Here is a 20,051-nt window from a genome sequence, read left to right as displayed (position 1 = left end):
GAGACAAGGGTGTGAATTCCGCTGAGCATGCTTCTTGTGCTTTGGAAAATGAAATTAAATTTACCCCAGGCGGCTCTCTGTCATCATGTTTACCTTCAGTATTGATTGACATTCCAGCTTTATCTGAAAAAGGAACTGTTTTCCTCCTTGACCCGTTAATCATCAGAGTTGGCTGTGGTAAACGTGGTGATGATTGCTTTCAACGAGAACAGCAGAACAGTACCTTTAACCAGAGCACAGCATCCAGGCTGCACACTGGGAGCCTGTGAAGATTTGTGATTGCTATAAAGTGGGAAGAGTGGCCTTGCATTGTCTTGTCATAAGCCAAGAGCTGTAAAGATTTAGAATGGATTGTAGTTGGAGCCACAGTTAGGATGAGCTGGCTGCTCCTGATTGCTTCTTTCATCTGCTCAGGTGCCCCTTAAGCTTTAAATTATCTTGCTTAGTCTTTCCCTTTGCAGCTTCCATTGCTGAGTGGTATCTGGGTGGTGGTTGTGAGGTTTGGAGGAGAGAAGAGGGTGGATGCTCCATTAGGAACAGGTACAACATGAAACCCAGTGCCCTAAAATAGACCAGAGTTAGGAAGTTAAGAATGCTTTTCATACAAAGCAGATAGACTTTCCCCTCAGAGTTACCTCTTACCTTACTGTTTCTTTGTGTTCAGGAGTACAGCGTCTTGATATAAATATTTTTACTTGAAAGAATAGGGGAACCTCACTAATTTGTATATCGCTTGTAGGTTTGATTTAAAAGTCCTGAAAAGTATTCATTTTTCAGATACCTAAGTCCATATAGTACCATAAAAAATATGTGTTCCCTTGCCTTCATTTGACATTGAGGATGAATTCAAACATTTTCTGGCAGCATTAAAGGAGCAGTTTTGCCTTTTTAAGTAATGTAGTAGGTGGCCAAATCATCTGAGTGCTTCAGACATCAGTTTTCTTTGCTGTAAGACAAGGTATTGGCTTAAATGATCCCTAAGGTCCCAGCAAGCTCTAAAGCGTCTGCCTGCAATGCAGAAGACCTGTGTTTGATCCCTGGGTCGGGAAGATCCCCTGGAGAAGGAAATAGCAACCCACTCCAGTATTCTTGCCTGGAGAATCCCATGGACAGAGGAGCCTGGTAGGCTACAGTTTACGGGTTGCAAAGAGTCAGACATGACTGAGCGACTTCACTTCAAGGTCCCAGCAAGCTCTTAACTCCTGTGAATCTATGCTTTTTTTCCCAATACTGTTAACATGTAGATTTCCCCTTCCTTTTCATATCCTCTCAATTTCCTTTAAAGTACATGTTTTGCTTTATAATAAACAATAAATCTTGAAAAGCAGAGACCAGATTTACAGGAGGCACTGAGCTCCATGTCCATCAATTCCTCCATCTTGATTGGAGCCCCTGACCTCCAGATGTAAACATTCTTTTTCTCTCAGATCCTGGATTCTATGCAGAAAGAGTATTTCTGTGCTGAAAAAACTGACCTTTTTTTGACCGTGTTATGGATAATGAAAAAAGTGTGTGGCATTGAACGTAACTCTGTTTTGTATTTTCAGTTGCAGTGCCTACCTCAGCTGACCAGCAGCAGCATCCTTCCAGCTCTGGATAACAAGAAACATTGCTATAACACCAAGAAACTTAACTACCATTTTCCAAACATTTAAAGAGCTTGGAGATTGATGATAAAAAAAGAGTTGATCATCAATTTGAATAAAACACACATTTGGTTGAAAACAATCACAACGTTGGAAGAAGCCTCAGGAGAAAATTAAGTAACTAAGTGGGGGAGGCCAAATGGCAAGATGTGAAGGAAAATTCCAGAGGCAGTCTTCCATGCATGACAATGCTGTCCAGAACAGAAGGGAACAACTTCTTTGGATTTTCATTTGTATTTTTATTGTATCTAAGTAGCTGAGCTAATGGACAGAATATAAACTGTATCTACTGTACTCGCCCATACCTCTGGCAAAATAGAGATGCAAAAGAAAAAAGATTTATGCTATAATCGTACCAGATAGAACAGGTGAAAATGGATTACAGAATGCCCATATATTTTTTTTGGATCTCTGTTGCTTTGAGACCTGTCTCCTGCTTCTTCAGATTTTCTCATCATATTTAAGGAGGGTTTTAGTTCTTAAAAGCAAAATATTTAAAATTCCATTTCCTGCTTGTTCTAGTTCTTGATTTTTATATATGGAAACGTCTTGAATATTTGAGTCATTCAAAATATTTAAAATCATGTGGATTATCATAAAAGGACTGTAATTTATCTGCTTATATATTCAATGATGTGTTTATAGACACTTCTTACATATACTTTGGTCTTAACCTTTAGTAAAGGATGCATCTTAGTCATTTTTGCAGGCAAGATGGGTTGACTATAATCTGTCTACATTTGTTCACCCAGTTACCCTTGCAAACAATGGCATGAAGCTTGGCAGTTGACCAAGGGGTAGAACAAGATCTACAGGCTTTGCAGGAACTCAGCCTGCCAGCCTGAAAGTAATTAGTACTCCATTCTCTCCAGTTCTGCCTCAGACCTGGAGACAGAGCAACAGGCAGGACTATATACAGTGATCTGGGTTTTGGAAGAAACTGCTTATAAACTTTCACTTGGATCATAAGAGACATTATGTTTTCCCTGAAATATCTTTTTACACTCTATGTATATGTTGTATATATATGTATACTGCACACACATATATGTGTGTATATATACCAACCTAACAGCTAAACACTAACAATAATAGGCCAAAGTGATATTATTGAGAATTGCTAGCTTTGTACAGTGGTACTTAAAATGATGACATATAATTAGTTTTGATTTGGCCTATTGCTTCTATTCAAAAAGCTTTTTCATCTTTGTCCCCTGGACATAAGGGCAATATGAAGCAATAAGTCTGTTTCTTATTGCTCAACCCCATTCTTGATTGATGTGCTGCTATTTCCTAGCAGTTCTCAGCCATGGTTTTTGAAGACGTATTTTACTGTTTACTATATCTTCAAAACATTTCTTCTGCACTTTAATTTACTGCCATATTAATTTTCTTCATGACAGCATTTGACGGTTTTTACTTACTACACAGTGATCTACCAAATTCTGGCATCTGTTCAATAATTTTGAGTATCCCAGCCAGTTTAATGATAGCCTGAGGCTTCCTGATGTATGTAGCTTCTTGCATAAAGCTGACAGTGGGCTAAATAACCAGTCACAATATAATCTAATTCTTGTTACACAGACTTTGATTCAAATGACAAAGAAGGACATCCAACTTCTGCAGTAGTGTAAATTTTGTATTTTCTTTTTTCTTTACTCCTAACAATGCACCTGACGAGGCAGATGACTGCAACTGCCTAATTTATCCAGTATTTTTAAAGAATCCCATTCAGAATAGAAAAGTGTTGCCAGACTAACTTGTGGCCAATCAGGTGCTTCATCACATAGTAATCAAACAAACCTGAGATAGAAGTGGTCATTTTTTTCTGACTTCTATAAAATGTATGCTTATACTTAACCATATCCGTGATCCTTTCTTTCTTCATCATGGAATCACCACTGTTTCACATGAGACAAACATTTTCTGATTTTTTAAATGACAGTGGCAATTATATTAGTAAATAGTATATCATTTATGGCATGTGCTATTTACATAACCCAGTTTCTAAACACAACTAAAATTCATTTTTCTACTATAAGAGTGCATTACAGAAAGTGTTTATTTTAAAACTATCTCCAGTCAAGGTTATATCTAACAGAATAATGTTCAAACCAAACATATAGACATCCACAAACAAGTTGGCATATAACTAACAATAATAGAATCAGGGCCATTTCAAAGAGGTAAAAATAAAGATCTGATTTTTATCTATTTGTGATATTCATTATCACTGAGTTCTAGACATAAAGTGAATTTTGTGCTTATACTCATGGGAAATACTATCCAACATATATGAGGGAATACAAATTAGTTTCTAATTGACGTGTTAAATTTTTCCTCTTTAAGCAGTTTTTAAATTTAAGCAAAAAATAGGTAAAGCTGTGCTGGTCTTCATCATTGTTTCCTCTGGTTTATTGGAATAAGCAAAGTTATTTAAATCCAGCCAAGTATTTAGGTCTAGTTTTAATAAAACACCAGATTAAGCCTACAGACTAGACAAATTAGCCAGAAACTGTTTATTCAGAGAAAGGATGTATGTTACAAAGAACACAGATATGCAGGATCATGAGAAATGCATGCAAATCCTGGGAAGAATGGGAATGCTCCAGCAACCTCTGATTACTTTGCATAATTGACTCCATCTCAATGAATCTGAAATTTAGCTTTCAGTTTTTCATAATTGTACATTTATAATAACATGCTTCAATAACTTTAAAATGAAACAAATTACTGTTAAATATCTGTACTATACATTTAAATCATTTTAAAGAACTTCAGTATCTACATCAAGATATTTATATAGATACCATTATAAAATAAATATATTAAAATTAAAAGGGTATATGATTTGCATTTAATATGATTTAGTGTACATAAATTCTTAATTCCAACTTAGTAACTTTAGTGAATCACATCTGAATGTTTATTTTCTACATGATGGACCCTGCTAAAAATGTCATGATATAACATCCTTATAGTTCTGCTGATAACCATATAATATTTGTTGCTGTTAAGGATCAATTTAAAATGACACTCTACACTGAATTAAGATACTTTTTGAAATATTATTTTACTTCAAGTCCAATTTTAGCTCCAGAGAAGGCAGTGATGTCTTAAAGGCTTGAACAATTTTTTCTTTTTCTTTTACTCCAGGAAGATCACTTAGAAACAAATACTTAAGGTTCCTGTAAAAAGAAGAAAATTTTAAAAGTTAATGTAATTTGACCTTTACTCTCATAGCATTAAAAATAAATTTGTTTTATTGGCTTTTTAAGAAAGTACACACAGTACATGTTCATATCATCCTACACATTCAAAATGACTTTTAGAACAGTAGTCCTAGAGTACTACTTTAAATGAAATTCATGCTAGGAACTAATCTAAACTTTGCAAAGTTTAGTTCTGGTTATGTCAATAATTCTGCTGAGTTTTTCCAAATATGTATATTATGGCATAGAACTCCTTTGCATGTTAAATATAAAATATGACATCAGTTGTAGTTATGATTTTTTGAATCTGACACTAAAAGTAAAAACAAAGCAAAAATAAACAAGTGGAAATACATCAAGTTGAAAGGCTTCTGCACAGCAAAGAAAAGCATTAACAAAATGAAAAGGCAACCTACTGAACAGGAGAAAATGTCTGCAAGTCATATATCTGATAAGGGGCTAATATCCAAAATATATAAGCTCATACAACTCAACAGCAAAAAAACCTGAACAATGCAATTTTTAAAATGGGCAAAATATCTGAATAGACATTTTTCCAAAGAGGGCATACAGATGGAGAACAGGTACATGAAAAGATACTCTACATCATTATCAGGGAAATGCAAATCAAACCACAATGAGACCGCACCCTACACTTGTTAGAATGGCTGTTATCAAAAAGACTAGAAATAAGCGTTGGCAAGGATGTAGAGGGAAGAGAATCTTTGTGCATGGTTGAGGGGAGTGTAAATTGGGGCAGTCATATGAAAAACAGCATAAAGATTCCTCAAAAAATTAAAAAAGAACTACCATGCTGCTGCTGCTGCTGCTGCTAAGTCGCTTCAGTCGTGTCCAACTCTGTGCGACCCCATAGATGGCAGCCCACCAGGCTTCCCCGTCCCTGGGATTCTCCAGGCAAGAACACTGGAGTGGGTTGCCATTGCCTTCTCCAATGCAGGAAAGTGAAAAGTGAAAGTGAATTTGCAGAGTCTTGTCCGACTCTTAGCGACCCCACGGACTGTGGCCCACCAGGCTCCTCCATCCATGGGATTTTCCAGGCAAGAGTACTGGAGTGGGGTGCCATTGCCTTCTCCGTATGATTCAACAATTCTATGTTTCAGTATTTATCTGAAGAAAACAAAAACACTAACTCAACAAGACATCTGCACACCCATGTTCAGGGCAGCATTATTTACAATAGTCAATATACAGAAACAACCTAAAAGTCCACTGATGGGTCAGTGGATAAAGAAAATACGGTATATGCATATATGTAGTACTGAGCCATAAAAAATAATAAAATTCTGCATTAGCAACAAACCAGATAGACCTTGAGGGTATTATGCTAAGTGAAATAAGTCAGAGAGAGAGAGACAAATAACTGTATGATCGCCTATATGTGGAAGCTAAAAATAAAGAAGCAAGCTCACAGATACACAAAACAGATTGGTGGTTATTGCCAAGCCGGGGTGAGAAGCAGGAAAATGGGTGAACTGTGTTATGTTTCTGCTTTTATTTTAAATGAAATTGAATTTTAAAAATATGAATCTTAACCTAGAAAGGAAAAGAAACTGGGGAAGTTCTTAAAACAACTCAAGTTTCTGTTACGAGATGAAGCCACAAAGCCTGAACTAATGTAAGAGACAAACAATCTTGTACTTTTGGTTCTAATGTTTAAGATTTCTCAAACTTCCTGTGATGCTGAGGTTATTGGCAGACCATGGGGGAAAAATACTTTAAAGGATGAGGAGGAAGTATAATAGCTGATGTTTACTGAGAGCATCAACAGCTTTAATAGGCATCATGCTAGGTGCTTTATGTAATTGATTTTTTAAAAAAAGATGCTTCCTAAAAAATGCAATACAACTATAAGATATTAAAGTTGATAATTTCAACTGTTTTAAAGTATTGTGGCTGAAGGTTAAATCATTTTTTTAAATTCTGTTTTTCAGAATTAAGAAAAGATACCATTTATCAACTGTTTTAAATTCTGATTATTCACCTTAACATGATTATCAAGTTTCCATTCTGACACTAACCACCTACCTGAAATGATGCAAAGCAATGATACCTTTGTCTGTGACATTCCCACATGAAATTATTTCCATTTCCAACATGCTTTTTTGTAAATTTTCAAGTTGGCTAAGTCTCTCCAAACAACCATCCTCAATATAGTGACACTTGCATAGTCTTATTTTTTCAACATACTGTAGGCCTTCTGGAGGGGAAAAAAGTACAGTTTAAGAACCTGCTTTACCATTAAGATGATCAACTGTCCTGGTTTGCCCAGGACTGTTCTGGTGTCAGGACTGAAAGTCCTAAGTCCTAGGAAACCTCTTAATCCCAGGAAAACTGGAACAATTAGTCACCCTATTAACCACACAAAGTATTCACTACATGGATTGTGCTGACAGACAGAGCCATTCTACAGTCAGATGCCCATGCACTGAGGAATAAAATGCCCACACAAGCAGAGGCTGTGTGGATATAATTATTTCTACATTAGTCACGGTTACTCAATGACAGAAGTTTGACAAAGACAGTTTGACAAACAAGACCTTAAATATTAAGTTGATAAACCACAGCTTGGTTTGGAGAGAAAGGAGAGGAGGGTACTTGTAACCTCTATTTAACTTAAAAATAAATATCATACACAAGAAGATACAAGCTGGATTGGACTGAAAAGGGCGAGAAGGACACCCATATGACTATAAGAGTTTCAAGTGCAACCAAAGGTCATTGCAAATCACCTGAATTTCCCATAACAAATGGTGGAGGACTTACCCATGTGATCAAATCCGATGCTCATGATACAGGAATCGGTGGCGTCAATCGCCTGAATCTTGTACTTGTCCAGAGGGCCTGTCGGGAGATGGTTGTAGTCCTTCTGCCACCTCTGCTGGCCGTGGTAGCGCACCATGGCCCCGCAGCGCAGCAGCCACTCTGACGCTGCCCTGTCAGGGCCCACGTCCCTGATGCGGTCATGATCCACTCTGTGGGGACGAGGACAAAAGCAGGTAGCTTTAACTATAGTCACTAGCTTCTTAGCTATGTTCACCAACGTAAATATGGAATAGCAACTACTTTTCACTTCACGTGATGAGGGAGATAAATCCATGAAAAGAAAATATTCAATGGTAGCTCTACTTGCTACCATTTTTGCTTTTGTTTTCAAGTGAACACTGTCAAAGCATTTTTTTTTTAAAATCTGAGTTTATCAGGCAGACATGGGTCTTCATTAACTCGTATGCAGCATAGTAGCTTGACTCCAGGAGATACTCAGTAACTATGTATTGAACGAATGACAACACTTGGTTATAATTTTTATTAATGATAAAAGATTTAAAAAGAGAATAATTTTGAACATTTGTTCAAATTAATGTCCTTAAGTGATCTTTATTAATTTTTACTTATGCCTTTTTCTCTAGTTAGTGGTATTAATGCTGTATTAAGCAATGAGGAGGTTAGTTTTGCCAGTTTCAAAATAAGCATGCCACCAAATAACATTTTTAAAACTTGAATTCACTTGATGGTATTCAAAAGGTTAACTACATTGCTTAAGTCACAGAATAAAATATTCTAACATTATTGAGCTTTTCTGATTATAAAAATAATAAAAGATCATTTTTAAAAGCTTGAAAGGCACTGAAAGAATGAATAAAAAGAATCACTGAAGTCCTGTAACCCAGTCAGTCACAGTTAATATTTTATAACTTATCTCTTTTTGGTCTTAATTCAATTTTTTTTAAGAAAATTAGGATCATACTGCATACACAACACAAATAACATCTGAAATATAAGAAAACCAAATTAGCCACTGGGAACTCATCGAGCTGAAACAATCCCCATGTTTCTTCACTTTAGTATGGGTAACTTACTTGTTAAACACTGCATTCAACCAGCCCCAGAAGTATCGGGAGTCACGTGACCATGGGAGTTTCTTTAAGCCACAGAGCTGCTGGGAAATTTTTCCAAACAGCATCATTTGCTCTAGACACATAAAATAGTATTCATATTAGATCATCAGTTGGCAATCAGAATCCATACATACAGTAACTTACTTCACAACTTCAGACTCAATGTTCTTGTGATGATAAAGCTGACTCATTTACCCCTCAATAGTTATTGAGCAAGTTACTACTGTTTGTTTTCTTGGTTTCTTTTGCCGCAAAGGAGAGGCCAAATTGGATGGTCTCTATGGTTCCTCCCAGCCTTGACATTAAGTTATACTTGTTCGAGCTTCAATTGGAGTCCGCCTACAGTGGCGCCACCTGGTGTCCATTCAGGTAGTGCAGTTACAGATTTACCGAAACCAGTTCCAGTCCCACGGAGAAGGCAATGGCACCCCACTCCAGTACTCTTGCCTGCAAAATCCCATGGGTGGAGGAGCCTGGTAGGCTGCAGTCCATGGAGTCGCCAAGAGTCCGACACGACTAAGCGACTTCCCTTTCACTTTTCACTTTCATGCATTGGAGAAGGAAATGGCAACCCACTCCAGTGTTCTTGCCTGGAGAATCCCAGGGACAGTGGAGCCTGGTGGGCTGCTGTCTATGGGGTCGCACAGAGTCGGACACGACTGAAGTGACTTAGCAGCAGCAGTAGTTCCAGTCCCAATCCACATTTCCAGTATCAAAATGACAAACTAAAATCATCTAAGGGTCAATGTATCAAGGTTAAGACACTTAGATCCAGAAAAGGAGTGGAATCATGGAAATAGATCTTCCTATGACAAGAATTGATGCTTTTGAACTGTGGTGTTGGAGAAGACTCTTGAGAGTCCCTTGGACTGCAAAGAGATCCAACCACCTGGGAATGCCAGGTGTTCTTTGGAAGGAATGATGCTAAAGCTGAAACTCCAGTACTTTGGCCACCTCATGCGAAGAGTTGACTCAATGAAAAAGACTCTGATGCTGGGAGGGATTGAGGGCAGGAGGAAAGGGGATAACAGAGGGTGAGATGGCTGGATGGCATCACCGACTCGATGGACGTGAGTTTGAGTGAACTCTGGGAGATGGTGATGGACAGGGAGGCCTAGCGTGCTGCGATTCATGGGGTCACAAAGAGTCAGACATGACTGAACGACTGAACTGAAGTGAACTGATGACAAGATTGTAAGTAGCCCCCAGAACAGTGCAAACCAAGAACTATGCCAGGGCAGCTGGGAAAGACTAGACAAGCAACTTAACCTCTCTGACCCTTGGTTTTCTCATTTATAAAATGAGATGATTGGCACAGATGATTTCCAGCTGTAAAAATCCATAACCATGAGTTGAGAAAGTGATTTCGGAACCGGGTCTCAACGTGACTTATGGTGCCAGGTGGAGGGGGGTGAAACACAGACAGATGATACACTGTCTTTGAAGAGCTGACAACTTAATGCAGGGTAGAGTGAGCTAAAACAAGTGACCAGGTAGTTAAAATAAACGATGGAGCCTGAAAAATACCTCAAAAGAGTTAAAGACAAACAAGGATTTCAACAGACAAAGATGCCAAGAAAAGGTAGGTCAGGTGACTAGCTGTGGTGGGAATGTTTAAGACTTATTGTCGTTCAGTTGGCTTAGAACATGGGGGTCATGAGGAGACAGACAATGTACACAGTCCCAACAGGAAGGGTCTCCTGTGATCAGCCAGAGAATTTGGCTTCTGCAGGTAGCTAGCAGTCACTGAGCTTTCAGCACAGAGCACTGGCATGGTCAGAACTATGCTTCAGGAAGATTACTCAGACAGCAGCAGCAAGAATGAGGGCCATTCAGAGATGAGGAAACTGAAGCCCCGATATTAAGTAACTCACTGACACCCTAAAATCCTGGAAGAAGGTGGGGGTATTAATAAATGCGTGTCTTTAAAGGGACTTGCCCAGTGTTTCTGGGCTAATTGTTTGCAATGCAGTGCTGAAACCTGAACCTAGCTTTTGCTCTAATTAGTCAATGGCTCTTTCTTCAGTCCTTGAATGGTTCTAGAACTCAAGAAAAAGAAGAGAACTAGAGAGTCCTGAGAGGGAACCACCTTAGAGCTGAGGAAATGCCCGAGGATGTTGAGGCTGTGAACAATGAGAGCTGAGGTCTGAGGACAGGACCCTGGGGTCATCTACTACCTTCTTCCCTGCTTTTCCGCCATTACTCCGCCTTCATTGCTACAAACGTGTCCCCGCGCTATAAATACTTCCTCCCACATTCTCAGATCTTCCCTGCTTTTGATTAAATCTCTCACCACCCGTGCCCACTTCAGTAACTCCTTTGGCTGCCAACCATATTTACAAATTGGGTCTTTCTGAATTCATCTCAGGCTGTTCCCTCCTAGTTCCCTCCTAGAGTCCTCCCTGCCCGCCCCTAGAATCCTATGAAAATCTTTCCCAACCTCAAGACTTTATTCAAATACCACCTCCATCCATCTATTCATTCATGCAATATTTAAAGTATGCAGAGCAAAAGGAAGAGCAAAAATCACACATTCATTTCAATTATTCCTAACACCAGGCACAGCACCATCCCCTAATGCAAGTTAAATAAATACTTGGAATTAACAATCTTCAATGGCTGATGAATTTTCATGCAGAAACAAAGAAACTGTCATTAAGCAGAAAAATTAGAGAAGTATGAAAACTGAAGTCACTTGATTCATTTTGGTCAACCTTATATTTCAGCTTAAGAAAAAGACCAAATTTACTTCAGCTTATGATCTCTAGAAATACTGGATATTATATTCAAAATAATTTAAACATGAAAATTTTTATTTTTCAGTAAACCTAAAAAAATAACTGGTAGGTTTTTGCATTCTCAACTGTAATTTTGTTAAAATCGATACTGGGAATTTCAAATGAATTCAAGCAGCTATCTCTAAGAAAGCTTTCTAGAGGGAAAGAGGAGACCTCTGGTGGTGAGTTGGTGAATTTAACTTTAATAAATTAAAAGAAGGGCTTCCGGGAAGGCTCAGCAGATAAGGAATCTAACTGCAATGCAGGAGACACAGGAGACTCAGGTTTGATTCCTAGATAGGGAAAATCCCCTGGAGAAGGAAATGGCAACCCACTTTAGCATTCTTGCCTGGAAAATTCCATGGACAGAAGAATCTGGCAGGCCACAGTCCATGGGGTCGCAGTCAGACACAACTGAGTGACCAGGCACACAAATTAAAAGAAACCACTCAAATTCAAGTTAAAAAATAAACATTACTAAGCTACTGCTGTGATAACTCAGGAATTCAAATTATTTTAAAAATTCTTCTTACTATCATAACATGGCTTGGAGCCGTAAGTTTTTTTTTAAAAGATGTTTCCAAAAGTTGATGGTAAGTTTGTGACTTAGAGAAAGCCAGACCTCTAATGTGTGCCTCAAAATAGGAGATGGAGAGTTCTCCAAGTTGCATAAAAACAAGTTTCTTTTAAACAGTGCAAGTTCTCTTTTTATATATTAAACAAAATTACTTAGGTGGGCTATTCAAAATGATGGCTAACTTAAGGGTCAAAAAGACTAAACTAGCCAACCTGTTCTTGAGGGCAGTGAAAGTGTGGAGAGAAGGGTGAGGTGGTATCAGAATTGGGGAGTTTTCCCCCCAGATTATAACCCCACTTCACTGGAAATCATCCATTACTGATGCCAGTTCTTATTCCTGATGTATCTAGAGTCTAGTGAAATAGACTGACAGAGCACTTCCTTAGGAATTAGAAGCCAAAGTCACCCTAGGCCAGTATCGCTTGACACTCACTGAACTAACTTCTTATGGGTTCTGACCTAGATGGAAGGTGAACATGAATTCTTAGCTTCAGGAGGATGTGGTGGCCAGAAAACAAATGTCTCTAGCCAAAGACATTACAGGGTCAATGAATGTAAGGTGAGCTCTTGATTTGAGATAATCGAGATGAAACAAATTAATGTACAGTCAAGACTAGGTGAGAAGCTAAGCAGAGAAAATTTTATAAAAGTACATGTGTATTTTGAGTTCTTTCACTTTGCTAAACTAGGAAGTACAAGCTCAAAGCTCAAAATCACAGAAGAGTAAAACAGTCACTACTATGGACTGATTCATGAAACCCTGACCACAGACCCTAGATTGTAGAATTCTATACTCAACCTAAGGAGCCTGGTGGGCTGCAGTCCATGGGGCCACTGAGGGTCGGACATGACTGAGCGACTTCACTATCACTTTTCACTTTCATGCACTGGAGAAGGAAATGGCAACCCACTCCAGCGTTCTTGCCTGGAGAATCCCAGGGACGGGGGAGCCTGGTGGGCTGCCGTCTGTGGGGTCACACAGAGTCGGACACGACTGAAGTGACTTAGCAGCAGCATACTCAACCTAGTAACAAATCAACTACAATCCTGTGCAATGGTTAAAATAAAAAACAGTGATAGTACCAAAAGCTGGCAACACTGAAGAGGAACTTGATCACTCAACATTGCTGGTGGGAATGTAAAATGGTACAGCCACTCTGGAAAGGAGTTTGGCACTTTCTTACAAAGCTAAACATGTGCTTATCAGATGACCCAGCAATTGGACTATTGGGCATTTATCCCAGAGAAATAAAAACAGGCTCACACAAAAAGCTGTACACTAAGTTTTATAGCAGCTTTATTCGAATAGTGAAAAAAACTAGAAGTAACTCAGATATCCTCCAAAGGGTGAATGGTTTAAGCATGTTGTGGCACATTCATACCATGAAATACTTCTCGGCAATAAGACAGAATGAACTATCAATACAGGCAACAATTTGGATGGATCTCATGGGATAATGCTAAGTGAAAAAGTCAATTCCAAAAAGTTGCATACTATATAATTTTGTTTATGTAACATTATTGACATGTCAAAATTTTAGAAAGTGAGAACAGAATGGGGAAGAGGGTGCCTTGCTGGAGGGATCTTGGTGGTGATGGATCTGTGCTGTAGCTTGCCTGTGATGGATACAACATTCTACACATGGGGAGGTCCCTGGCGGTCCAGTGGTTGGGACACTCTCACTGCCAGGGGTCAGGGTTCTATCCATAGTCAGAGAACTAAGATTCCACAAGCCCCACTGCATGACCAAAAATAATAAGAAGAAGAATCTATACAGGTGTGATCAAATATGTACAGGACTAAACACACACACAAATGCAAAACAGCTATCTGAATAAGATCCATGGGCTGCTCCTGGTTATGTTGTTGTATCAAACTTTTACAAGATGTTACTATTTGAGAAGACTGGGTAAAGGGTACACAGGATCTCTACTGTTTCTTACAACTGCATGGAAATCTACAATTAACTCAAAATTCAAAATATTAAAAAATTTTCTAATTAAAAACTAAAAAATGAATATCTTATTTTTCATTTGTGATGAACAAGCAGGCAACATTCCACATTATTTTCACAAATAAAGAAAATATGCATAACTATCCAGGTGATAAAAACCATATAAACATAATAAAAACCATCATTTTATTGAGCTCTTAAAGGGCTTCCCTGGTGGCTCAGACGGTAAAGCGTCTGCCTGCAATGCGGGAGACCTGGGTTCGATGCCTGGATCAGGAAGATCCTCTGGAGAAGGAAATGGCAACCCACTCCAGTATTCTTGCCTGGAAAATATCATGGATGGAGCCTGGTAGGCTACAGTCCATGGGGTCGCAAAGAGTCGGACACGACTGAGCGACTTCACTTTACTGTGCTTAATCTAATGAGTCTTATCTTGCTCATAGGACAAAAGTCCCATGAGAGGGACCCTACATCACTCATAGTTCACAGAGGAGGGGCTAAGGGAAAGGGGTGACTCCACTTTCCCAAGCTATGCGACTAATAACTGGAGCCAAATTCAGACAGGCAAGTGTAAGTCCTTCCAGCAATAAAGTTAGTGCCCATGGGATGATCAATGGTGTCCGACTCCTTCCCACTCCATGGACTGCAGGCCGCCAGGCTCCTCTCCACAGACTTTTCCAGGCAAAAGTACTGGAGTGGGTTGCCATTTCCTACTCCAGGGGATCTTCCGGACCCAGGGACTGAAACTGCGCCATCTGCATTGGCACTGGAGGCATATTCTTTACCACTGCTCCATCTGCTAAATCCAAATAAAGTAATACAGTTACATCGTTCTATTTTTGTTTTGCTCAGCTGTCCTGACCCTAAAAATTAAAAAAAAAAAAAACCAAAAACTTCCATCAAACACTGACAACAGGTGTTAGGCACAGAACTAATCTAACACAGGCCTTTCAGAGATTACACAGCCCGCTTCCCTCATTTTACAGCTAAACAGGGGTGAAGTGACATGCACAGGTGAATCACTGTTTCTAGGCCCGCAAAGCATATTTAAAACTACATGTCAGTCCAGTATTAAAAAAAAAAAAGGAAACAGATCGCTAAATGATGGCAGAGACCGAGCCGTCTGTTTCATTTATTCGCTCAATATTTACAAGACCAATAATGAATGACATGTCAGGAGCCACATATATGGATGGCCAGAAAACAGCAGACTATCAGGCGTCGCCATGACAGAGCCTCCGTCTGGAGAAGGGTAGGGCTGGACAGTGCCCTTCAGTGAGCACTTCGCTCTGTAGGAGACTCGTTGGAGACAGAGGTTCTCCGCAAGGAGCCGCTAGGGACGTGGGGAGGGGCTAGGAAAAGGCGAGGTTGAGAGGGCGGAGCCACGAGAGACGCGGGGAGGGGTCGAGGGGGCGGGGCCTAGCTGGAGGAAAGGAGGGCCTCTGGGCCTGCCCAAACGAGAATTTTCACCATCGTCATCCCCAGACTTTCTCCTGCGGCGCGAAGTCCGCTGGGCTGTGCAGGTCGAGGACGCGTGACTCGGCGGGCCAGATTTTCAGTTAGCCAAGCGATGGGAGAAGGGAAAGGGGAGAGGGTGACCACGACTAGTCCCGCCCCTCTCGAGGCCTAGCTCCTCTACTCACAGCGTCAAAAGGAAGGAGCCAGCTGGCGTCCCCAGCGTCTACGGCGGCGCAGGCCTGCCCTTCGCCCTCCGCCGCGCGCGTCTATTGGCCACTGGCGGCTGCGCCCACGTGGGGCGAAGGCGCTCCCTTCATTGGGCTCTGCTTGGGGGGCGGGTCTAGAGGGCGCTGGGACCCGGGCATTGCAGGTCTCAAGGGCTGGCTTCTAGAGCTTGAGGCAGGGAAAGGGGTGCAGGCGATGGTACCAGCACTGCGTTACCTGGGCAGTGTCTGCGGACGGGCCCGCGGGATTTTCCCCGGGGGCTTCTCCGCGGCGCACACACCCGCGTCGGGGAAATCCCGGCTGTTGTGCCAGGGTGGCCGCAGAGCCAGCACCAGGTGAGTACCAGCTGGCCCGCCCCCCGCGGTCTGCGCTGCCTCTCTTGGAGGTGCCTAGTGCTGGACCTCTGCCTCTGCTCTTCTTCGCTGTCCTCGGCGAGAGAGAAGGTCGGGATCCTGTGAAGCCCGGGCTCCAGCCTCAGATCCCAGGAGCTACCTGCCTGGATCCCTCGTAGGCTTGTGGGCGAGAGAAGAATAAGAAAGGCAGTGTCGAGTAGAGGTCAAGAACAGTCCTGGCTTTGAATACGACTCCACCGCTTCCCATTCAACCCTGGGCGGGTTACTTAAGCTCCTTTAAGGCTCAGTTGTGAATTGGAACCTAGTCTCTCGCGCAAGTGGTCGTTTTGAGGATTACAAGGACCTCACACACTGTAAGCAATCAAATGTGCTGTTTGTTCGCTGGCCTTCCTGATGTTACTTGGAACATCTGAAACCGGTCTTAAGTCAGTCAGTTCCTGGCACACACGGCTGCATAGAGTTGCCGTATGAGAAGCAGCTCAGCTGCTAATCAAACCCTGCAGAATTCAGCGTCCTGTGATTTGAAATGTGGAGATCACGTATGAAATTACCGTTTTTTACCTGCTCTCTGTATGGGGAGCGGTTTATGCGAAGGTTTCAAAGCTGAAAAGCTCTTGGCTCTTTTTCGGGAACTAGCATGTGGGCAACATGAGTGTGAGGAGCTTGGCGGAACAGAGGATGGTGTGGAAAGACACCGGAGAAGGGTTACATCACAGCAGAGGTTTTGCTTTAACTGCACGTGGAATTTTATTCTAAGGGCGCTGGGAGACTTTTAAAGACGTGATTAAATGTTGATGTTTCAAAAGTTGATTCTGGCTGCTGTGTATTAGTGGATTGGAGAGGAATTAGTGTGGAATAGGATTTGTGATTCATCGTGGGGTATGTAGACTGTTCTTTTGGGAACCTTTTCTTAAGGGAAGAAAAGTAAGGTTAGTGAAGGTTTTGTTTATACTTTTTTATTTTGAAATGATTAAAGATCCATAGGAAGTCCCCCTCCCAAAAAAACCCCCACAAAAACCCAGACCAGATAGCTCTCATGTACCCTTCTTCACCCAATTTGCTCCAACGTCTTACCTAACTGTAATAACAGTGTCAAAACCAGGAAAATGATATTAGCACAATCCATAGACCTTGTTCAGATTTTCATCAGTTTTACATGCACTCGTTTTTTAAAATTGCTTCACTACTTACAGACTTTATTCTGTATAACAGTTAGTATCTTAAAAGATTATTTTGAAAATTGAAATTACATTAGGTAGATAGATTTGGGGGAGAATTGCTTCTTTATAATTTTGAGTTTTCCCATCCATGAACTTGGCATATCTTTTCATTTATGCATACTCATTTGTTATTTAGGAGCTTCCCAGGTGGCTCAGTAAAAGAATCTACTTGTCAGTGCAGGAGTGGGAGGAGACACAGGTTTGATCCCTGGGTCCAGAATATCCCCTGGAGGAGGAAATGGCAACCCACTCCAGTATTCTTGCCAGGATAATCCCATGGACAGAGGAGTATACTCCGTGGGGTTGCAAAGAGTTGGACATGACTGAGCATGCACACATGCATGCCTTTGTTATTTAATAAAGTTTAAATTTTTCTCTGTGAAGTTCTTTTTCTCTTTAGTTAATTCTTAGATTCCCTTATTGCTTTGTTGCTATGATAAATAGTATCTTATTTTATATTCTTTCAGCTAGATTTTACTTGTATAGAATATGCTTTTTTTTTTTTTAATGCTTTTTTGTATTTCTTACCAGTTTTGGGGATTTCCCTGGTGGCTCAGATGGTAAAGCCTCTGCCTGCAATGCAGGAGACCTGGCTTCAGTCCCTCGGTTGGGAAGATCCCGTGGAGAAGGAAATGGCAACCCTCTCCAATATTCTTGCCTGGGAAATTCCATGGACAGAGGAGCCTGGCAGGCTACAGTCCATGGTGTCACTAAGAGCCGGACGTGATTTGGAAACTAACACTTTATCACTTTAAGGCCTTCCCAGGTGGCTCAGTGGTAAAGAATCTGCCTGCCAAGTAAGAGACACGAGTTCAATCTCTGAATAGGAAAGATGCCTTGGAGAAGGAAATGGCAACCCACTCCAGCATCCTTGCCTGGGAAATCCCATGGACAGAGGATCCAGTCCATGGGGTCACAAAAGAGACAGACATGACTTAGCGACTAAACAACACCAACATCCAGTTTTGGAACCTGAGTCATAGGTACTTCATAAAATGAGTTAGGAAGTCTTCAGCTTTTTAAATTTTTCTGGAACATCTTCGATGATAGAGATTATCCATTCCTTAAAATTTTGGTAAAATTTACACACGTGTGTGTATGTGTATTTAGGTGGAAAGCCTCTGATGACTAATTTATAGCAATTGATTCAAAACTTCTATTTCTTCTTGTCTCAGTAATTTCGCTTGAGTCCCTCACCCCATTTCATCTATGTTATCAAATTTATTAGCACATAGATCTTCATGATGTTCTTTGATTATGTTTAAGATCATTGTCATGTCTTTACATGTTTTTCCTTATTCTGTTATATATATTTGAGTCATCTCACTTTTCTCCTCATTACTATTGCCAGAGATTTGTCTACTTTATAAATCTTTTCAAATAAAGGATTTTTCTTCGTTATATTTTGTTATATATATGTTTGTTTTATATATTATGTATCTTTATATATTTGTTTTCCTTATTGTATTTAACTTCTTGAGTTGATAACTCATTAAATTTTGGTACAGTAGTATTTTTAGGAGTGTCTCTTGCATGTTAAAGTTCCTGTAACCTTTTTTATCTAAGAATATCTTTATTGAATCCTCATATTTAAATGATACAGTTTAACTCTAGGTTAGAAATCCTTTTTTTCTTCTTGAAACTACTACTTCATTGACTTCTTGTTTTGTTGTTGTTGTTATTGTTTTTGTTTTGTTTACTGTTTTTTTTTTTGCCTGTTTTGTTTGCTTGTTTGCTTTTTGTCTTTTGCCTACAACGTGCAGCATGTGGGACTTTATTTCCCAGACCTGGGGTGGAAGCCTCGCCTTCTGTATTGGCAGTGCAGTCTTAACTACTGGACCACCAAGGAAGTAGCTCTAGTGACTTATGGATTTCATTGTTACAATTTAGAAATCTGATGTCAAGTGAATTCATATTAAAAAAAATTTTTTTTCTTATATTGGAGCATAGTTGATTAACAATGTTGTGTTAGTTTCAGGTATACAGCAAAGTGATGCAGTTATATACATACATGTATCTGTTCTTTTTCTAATTCTTTTTCCATTATCTTATTACAGAATATTGAGCAGAGTTTCCTGTAGGTCCTTGCTGGTTATCTATTTTAAATATTGCAGTGTGTACCTGCCAATCCCAAACTCCCAATCTATCCCTCCCCCCACCCATCTTACCCGCCTTGGTACCATTAGTTCATTCTCTAAGTCTGTCTTTCTGTTTTGTAATAAGTTCATTTGTACCATTTTTTTAGATTGCCCAATTAAGCAATGTATGATATTTGTCTTTATCTGACTTATTTCTCTTAGTATGATCATCTTCAGGTTCATCCATGTTGCTGCAAATGGCATTATTTCTTCTTTTTAATAACTGAGTAATATTCCATTGTATATATGCACCGCATCTTTGTCCATTCATTTGTTGATGGGCATTTCCGTTGCTTCATGACTTGCTATTGTAAACAGCTCTGCAGTGAACACTGGGGTGCGTGTATTCTTTTGAACAATGTTTTTCCCCAGATATATGCCAAAGAGTGCAGTTGCTAAGACATGTAGTAAGCACATGTTTAGTTTTTTAAGAAAAGGCCGTACTATTTCCAGAGTGTCTGTACTATTTTACATTCTTACCAGTAATGTGTGAGTTGTTCCAGTTCTTCTCATCTTCATCAGCATTTGGTGTTATCACTTTAAAAAAAAAAGTCATTCTGATAGGGGTGTAGT

General features: G+C 40.0%; 3 protein-coding genes across 7 annotated transcripts in view; 2 read left to right on the top strand and 1 right to left on the bottom strand.

Annotated features, from left to right (window-relative positions):
• Nucleotides 1-3,856, top strand: part of CDKL1 (cyclin dependent kinase like 1) — a 53,634-nt gene extending 49,778 nt beyond the window's left edge. For all 4 annotated transcript variants that reach the window (XM_027553705.1, XM_027553703.1, XM_027553704.1 and 1 more), the window contains exon 10: nucleotides 1,548-3,856. In XM_027553705.1, coding sequence (XP_027409506.1) covers nucleotides 1,548-1,655 — 108 coding nt within the window. In that variant the 3' untranslated portion in view covers nucleotides 1,656-3,856. The remainder of the gene's footprint in view (nucleotides 1-1,547) is intronic.
• Nucleotides 3,857-4,148: 292 nt separating this feature from the next.
• Nucleotides 4,149-15,825, bottom strand: DMAC2L (distal membrane arm assembly complex 2 like). Its single transcript, XM_027553707.1, has 5 exons — nucleotides 15,728-15,825; nucleotides 8,737-8,848; nucleotides 7,643-7,851; nucleotides 6,905-7,076; nucleotides 4,149-4,834 (listed from the first exon to the last, which is right to left on the bottom strand). Exons 2-5 carry the CDS (start codon nucleotides 8,841-8,843, stop codon nucleotides 4,720-4,722), a joined length of 603 nt encoding a protein of 200 aa, XP_027409508.1. The 5' UTR covers nucleotides 8,844-8,848; nucleotides 15,728-15,825; the 3' UTR covers nucleotides 4,149-4,719.
• A 36-nt stretch (nucleotides 15,826-15,861) lies between these two features.
• The window catches only part of L2HGDH (L-2-hydroxyglutarate dehydrogenase), a 53,445-nt gene continuing 49,255 nt past the window's right edge, over nucleotides 15,862-20,051 (top strand). For both annotated transcript variants that reach the window (XM_027553702.1, XM_027553701.1), the window contains exon 1: nucleotides 15,862-16,102. In XM_027553702.1, the coding sequence (XP_027409503.1) occupies nucleotides 15,963-16,102 (140 nt within the window). In that variant the 5' untranslated portion in view covers nucleotides 15,862-15,962. The remainder of the gene's footprint in view (nucleotides 16,103-20,051) is intronic.

This window comes from Bos indicus x Bos taurus, chromosome 10, assembly GCF_003369695.1.
Source record: "Bos indicus x Bos taurus breed Angus x Brahman F1 hybrid chromosome 10, Bos_hybrid_MaternalHap_v2.0, whole genome shotgun sequence".
In the NCBI taxonomy this organism is placed as follows: domain Eukaryota; kingdom Metazoa; phylum Chordata; class Mammalia; order Artiodactyla; family Bovidae; genus Bos; species Bos indicus x Bos taurus.
This window is presented reverse-complemented; position numbering and strand designations above follow the sequence as displayed.

Coding starts and splice junctions, on each gene's coding strand:
- DMAC2L (XM_027553707.1), bottom strand. CDS start 8,843: ATGATGCTGTTTGGAAAAATTTCCCAGCAGCTCTGTGGCTTAAAGAAA. Junction 7,852..8,736: donor TTGAATGCAGTGTTTAACAA/GTAAGTTACCCA, acceptor TCGTCCCCACAG/AGTGGATCATGACCGCATCA. Junction 7,077..7,642: donor CATCGGATTTGATCACATGG/GTAAGTCCTCCA, acceptor TTTCCCCTCCAG/AAGGCCTACAGTATGTTGAA.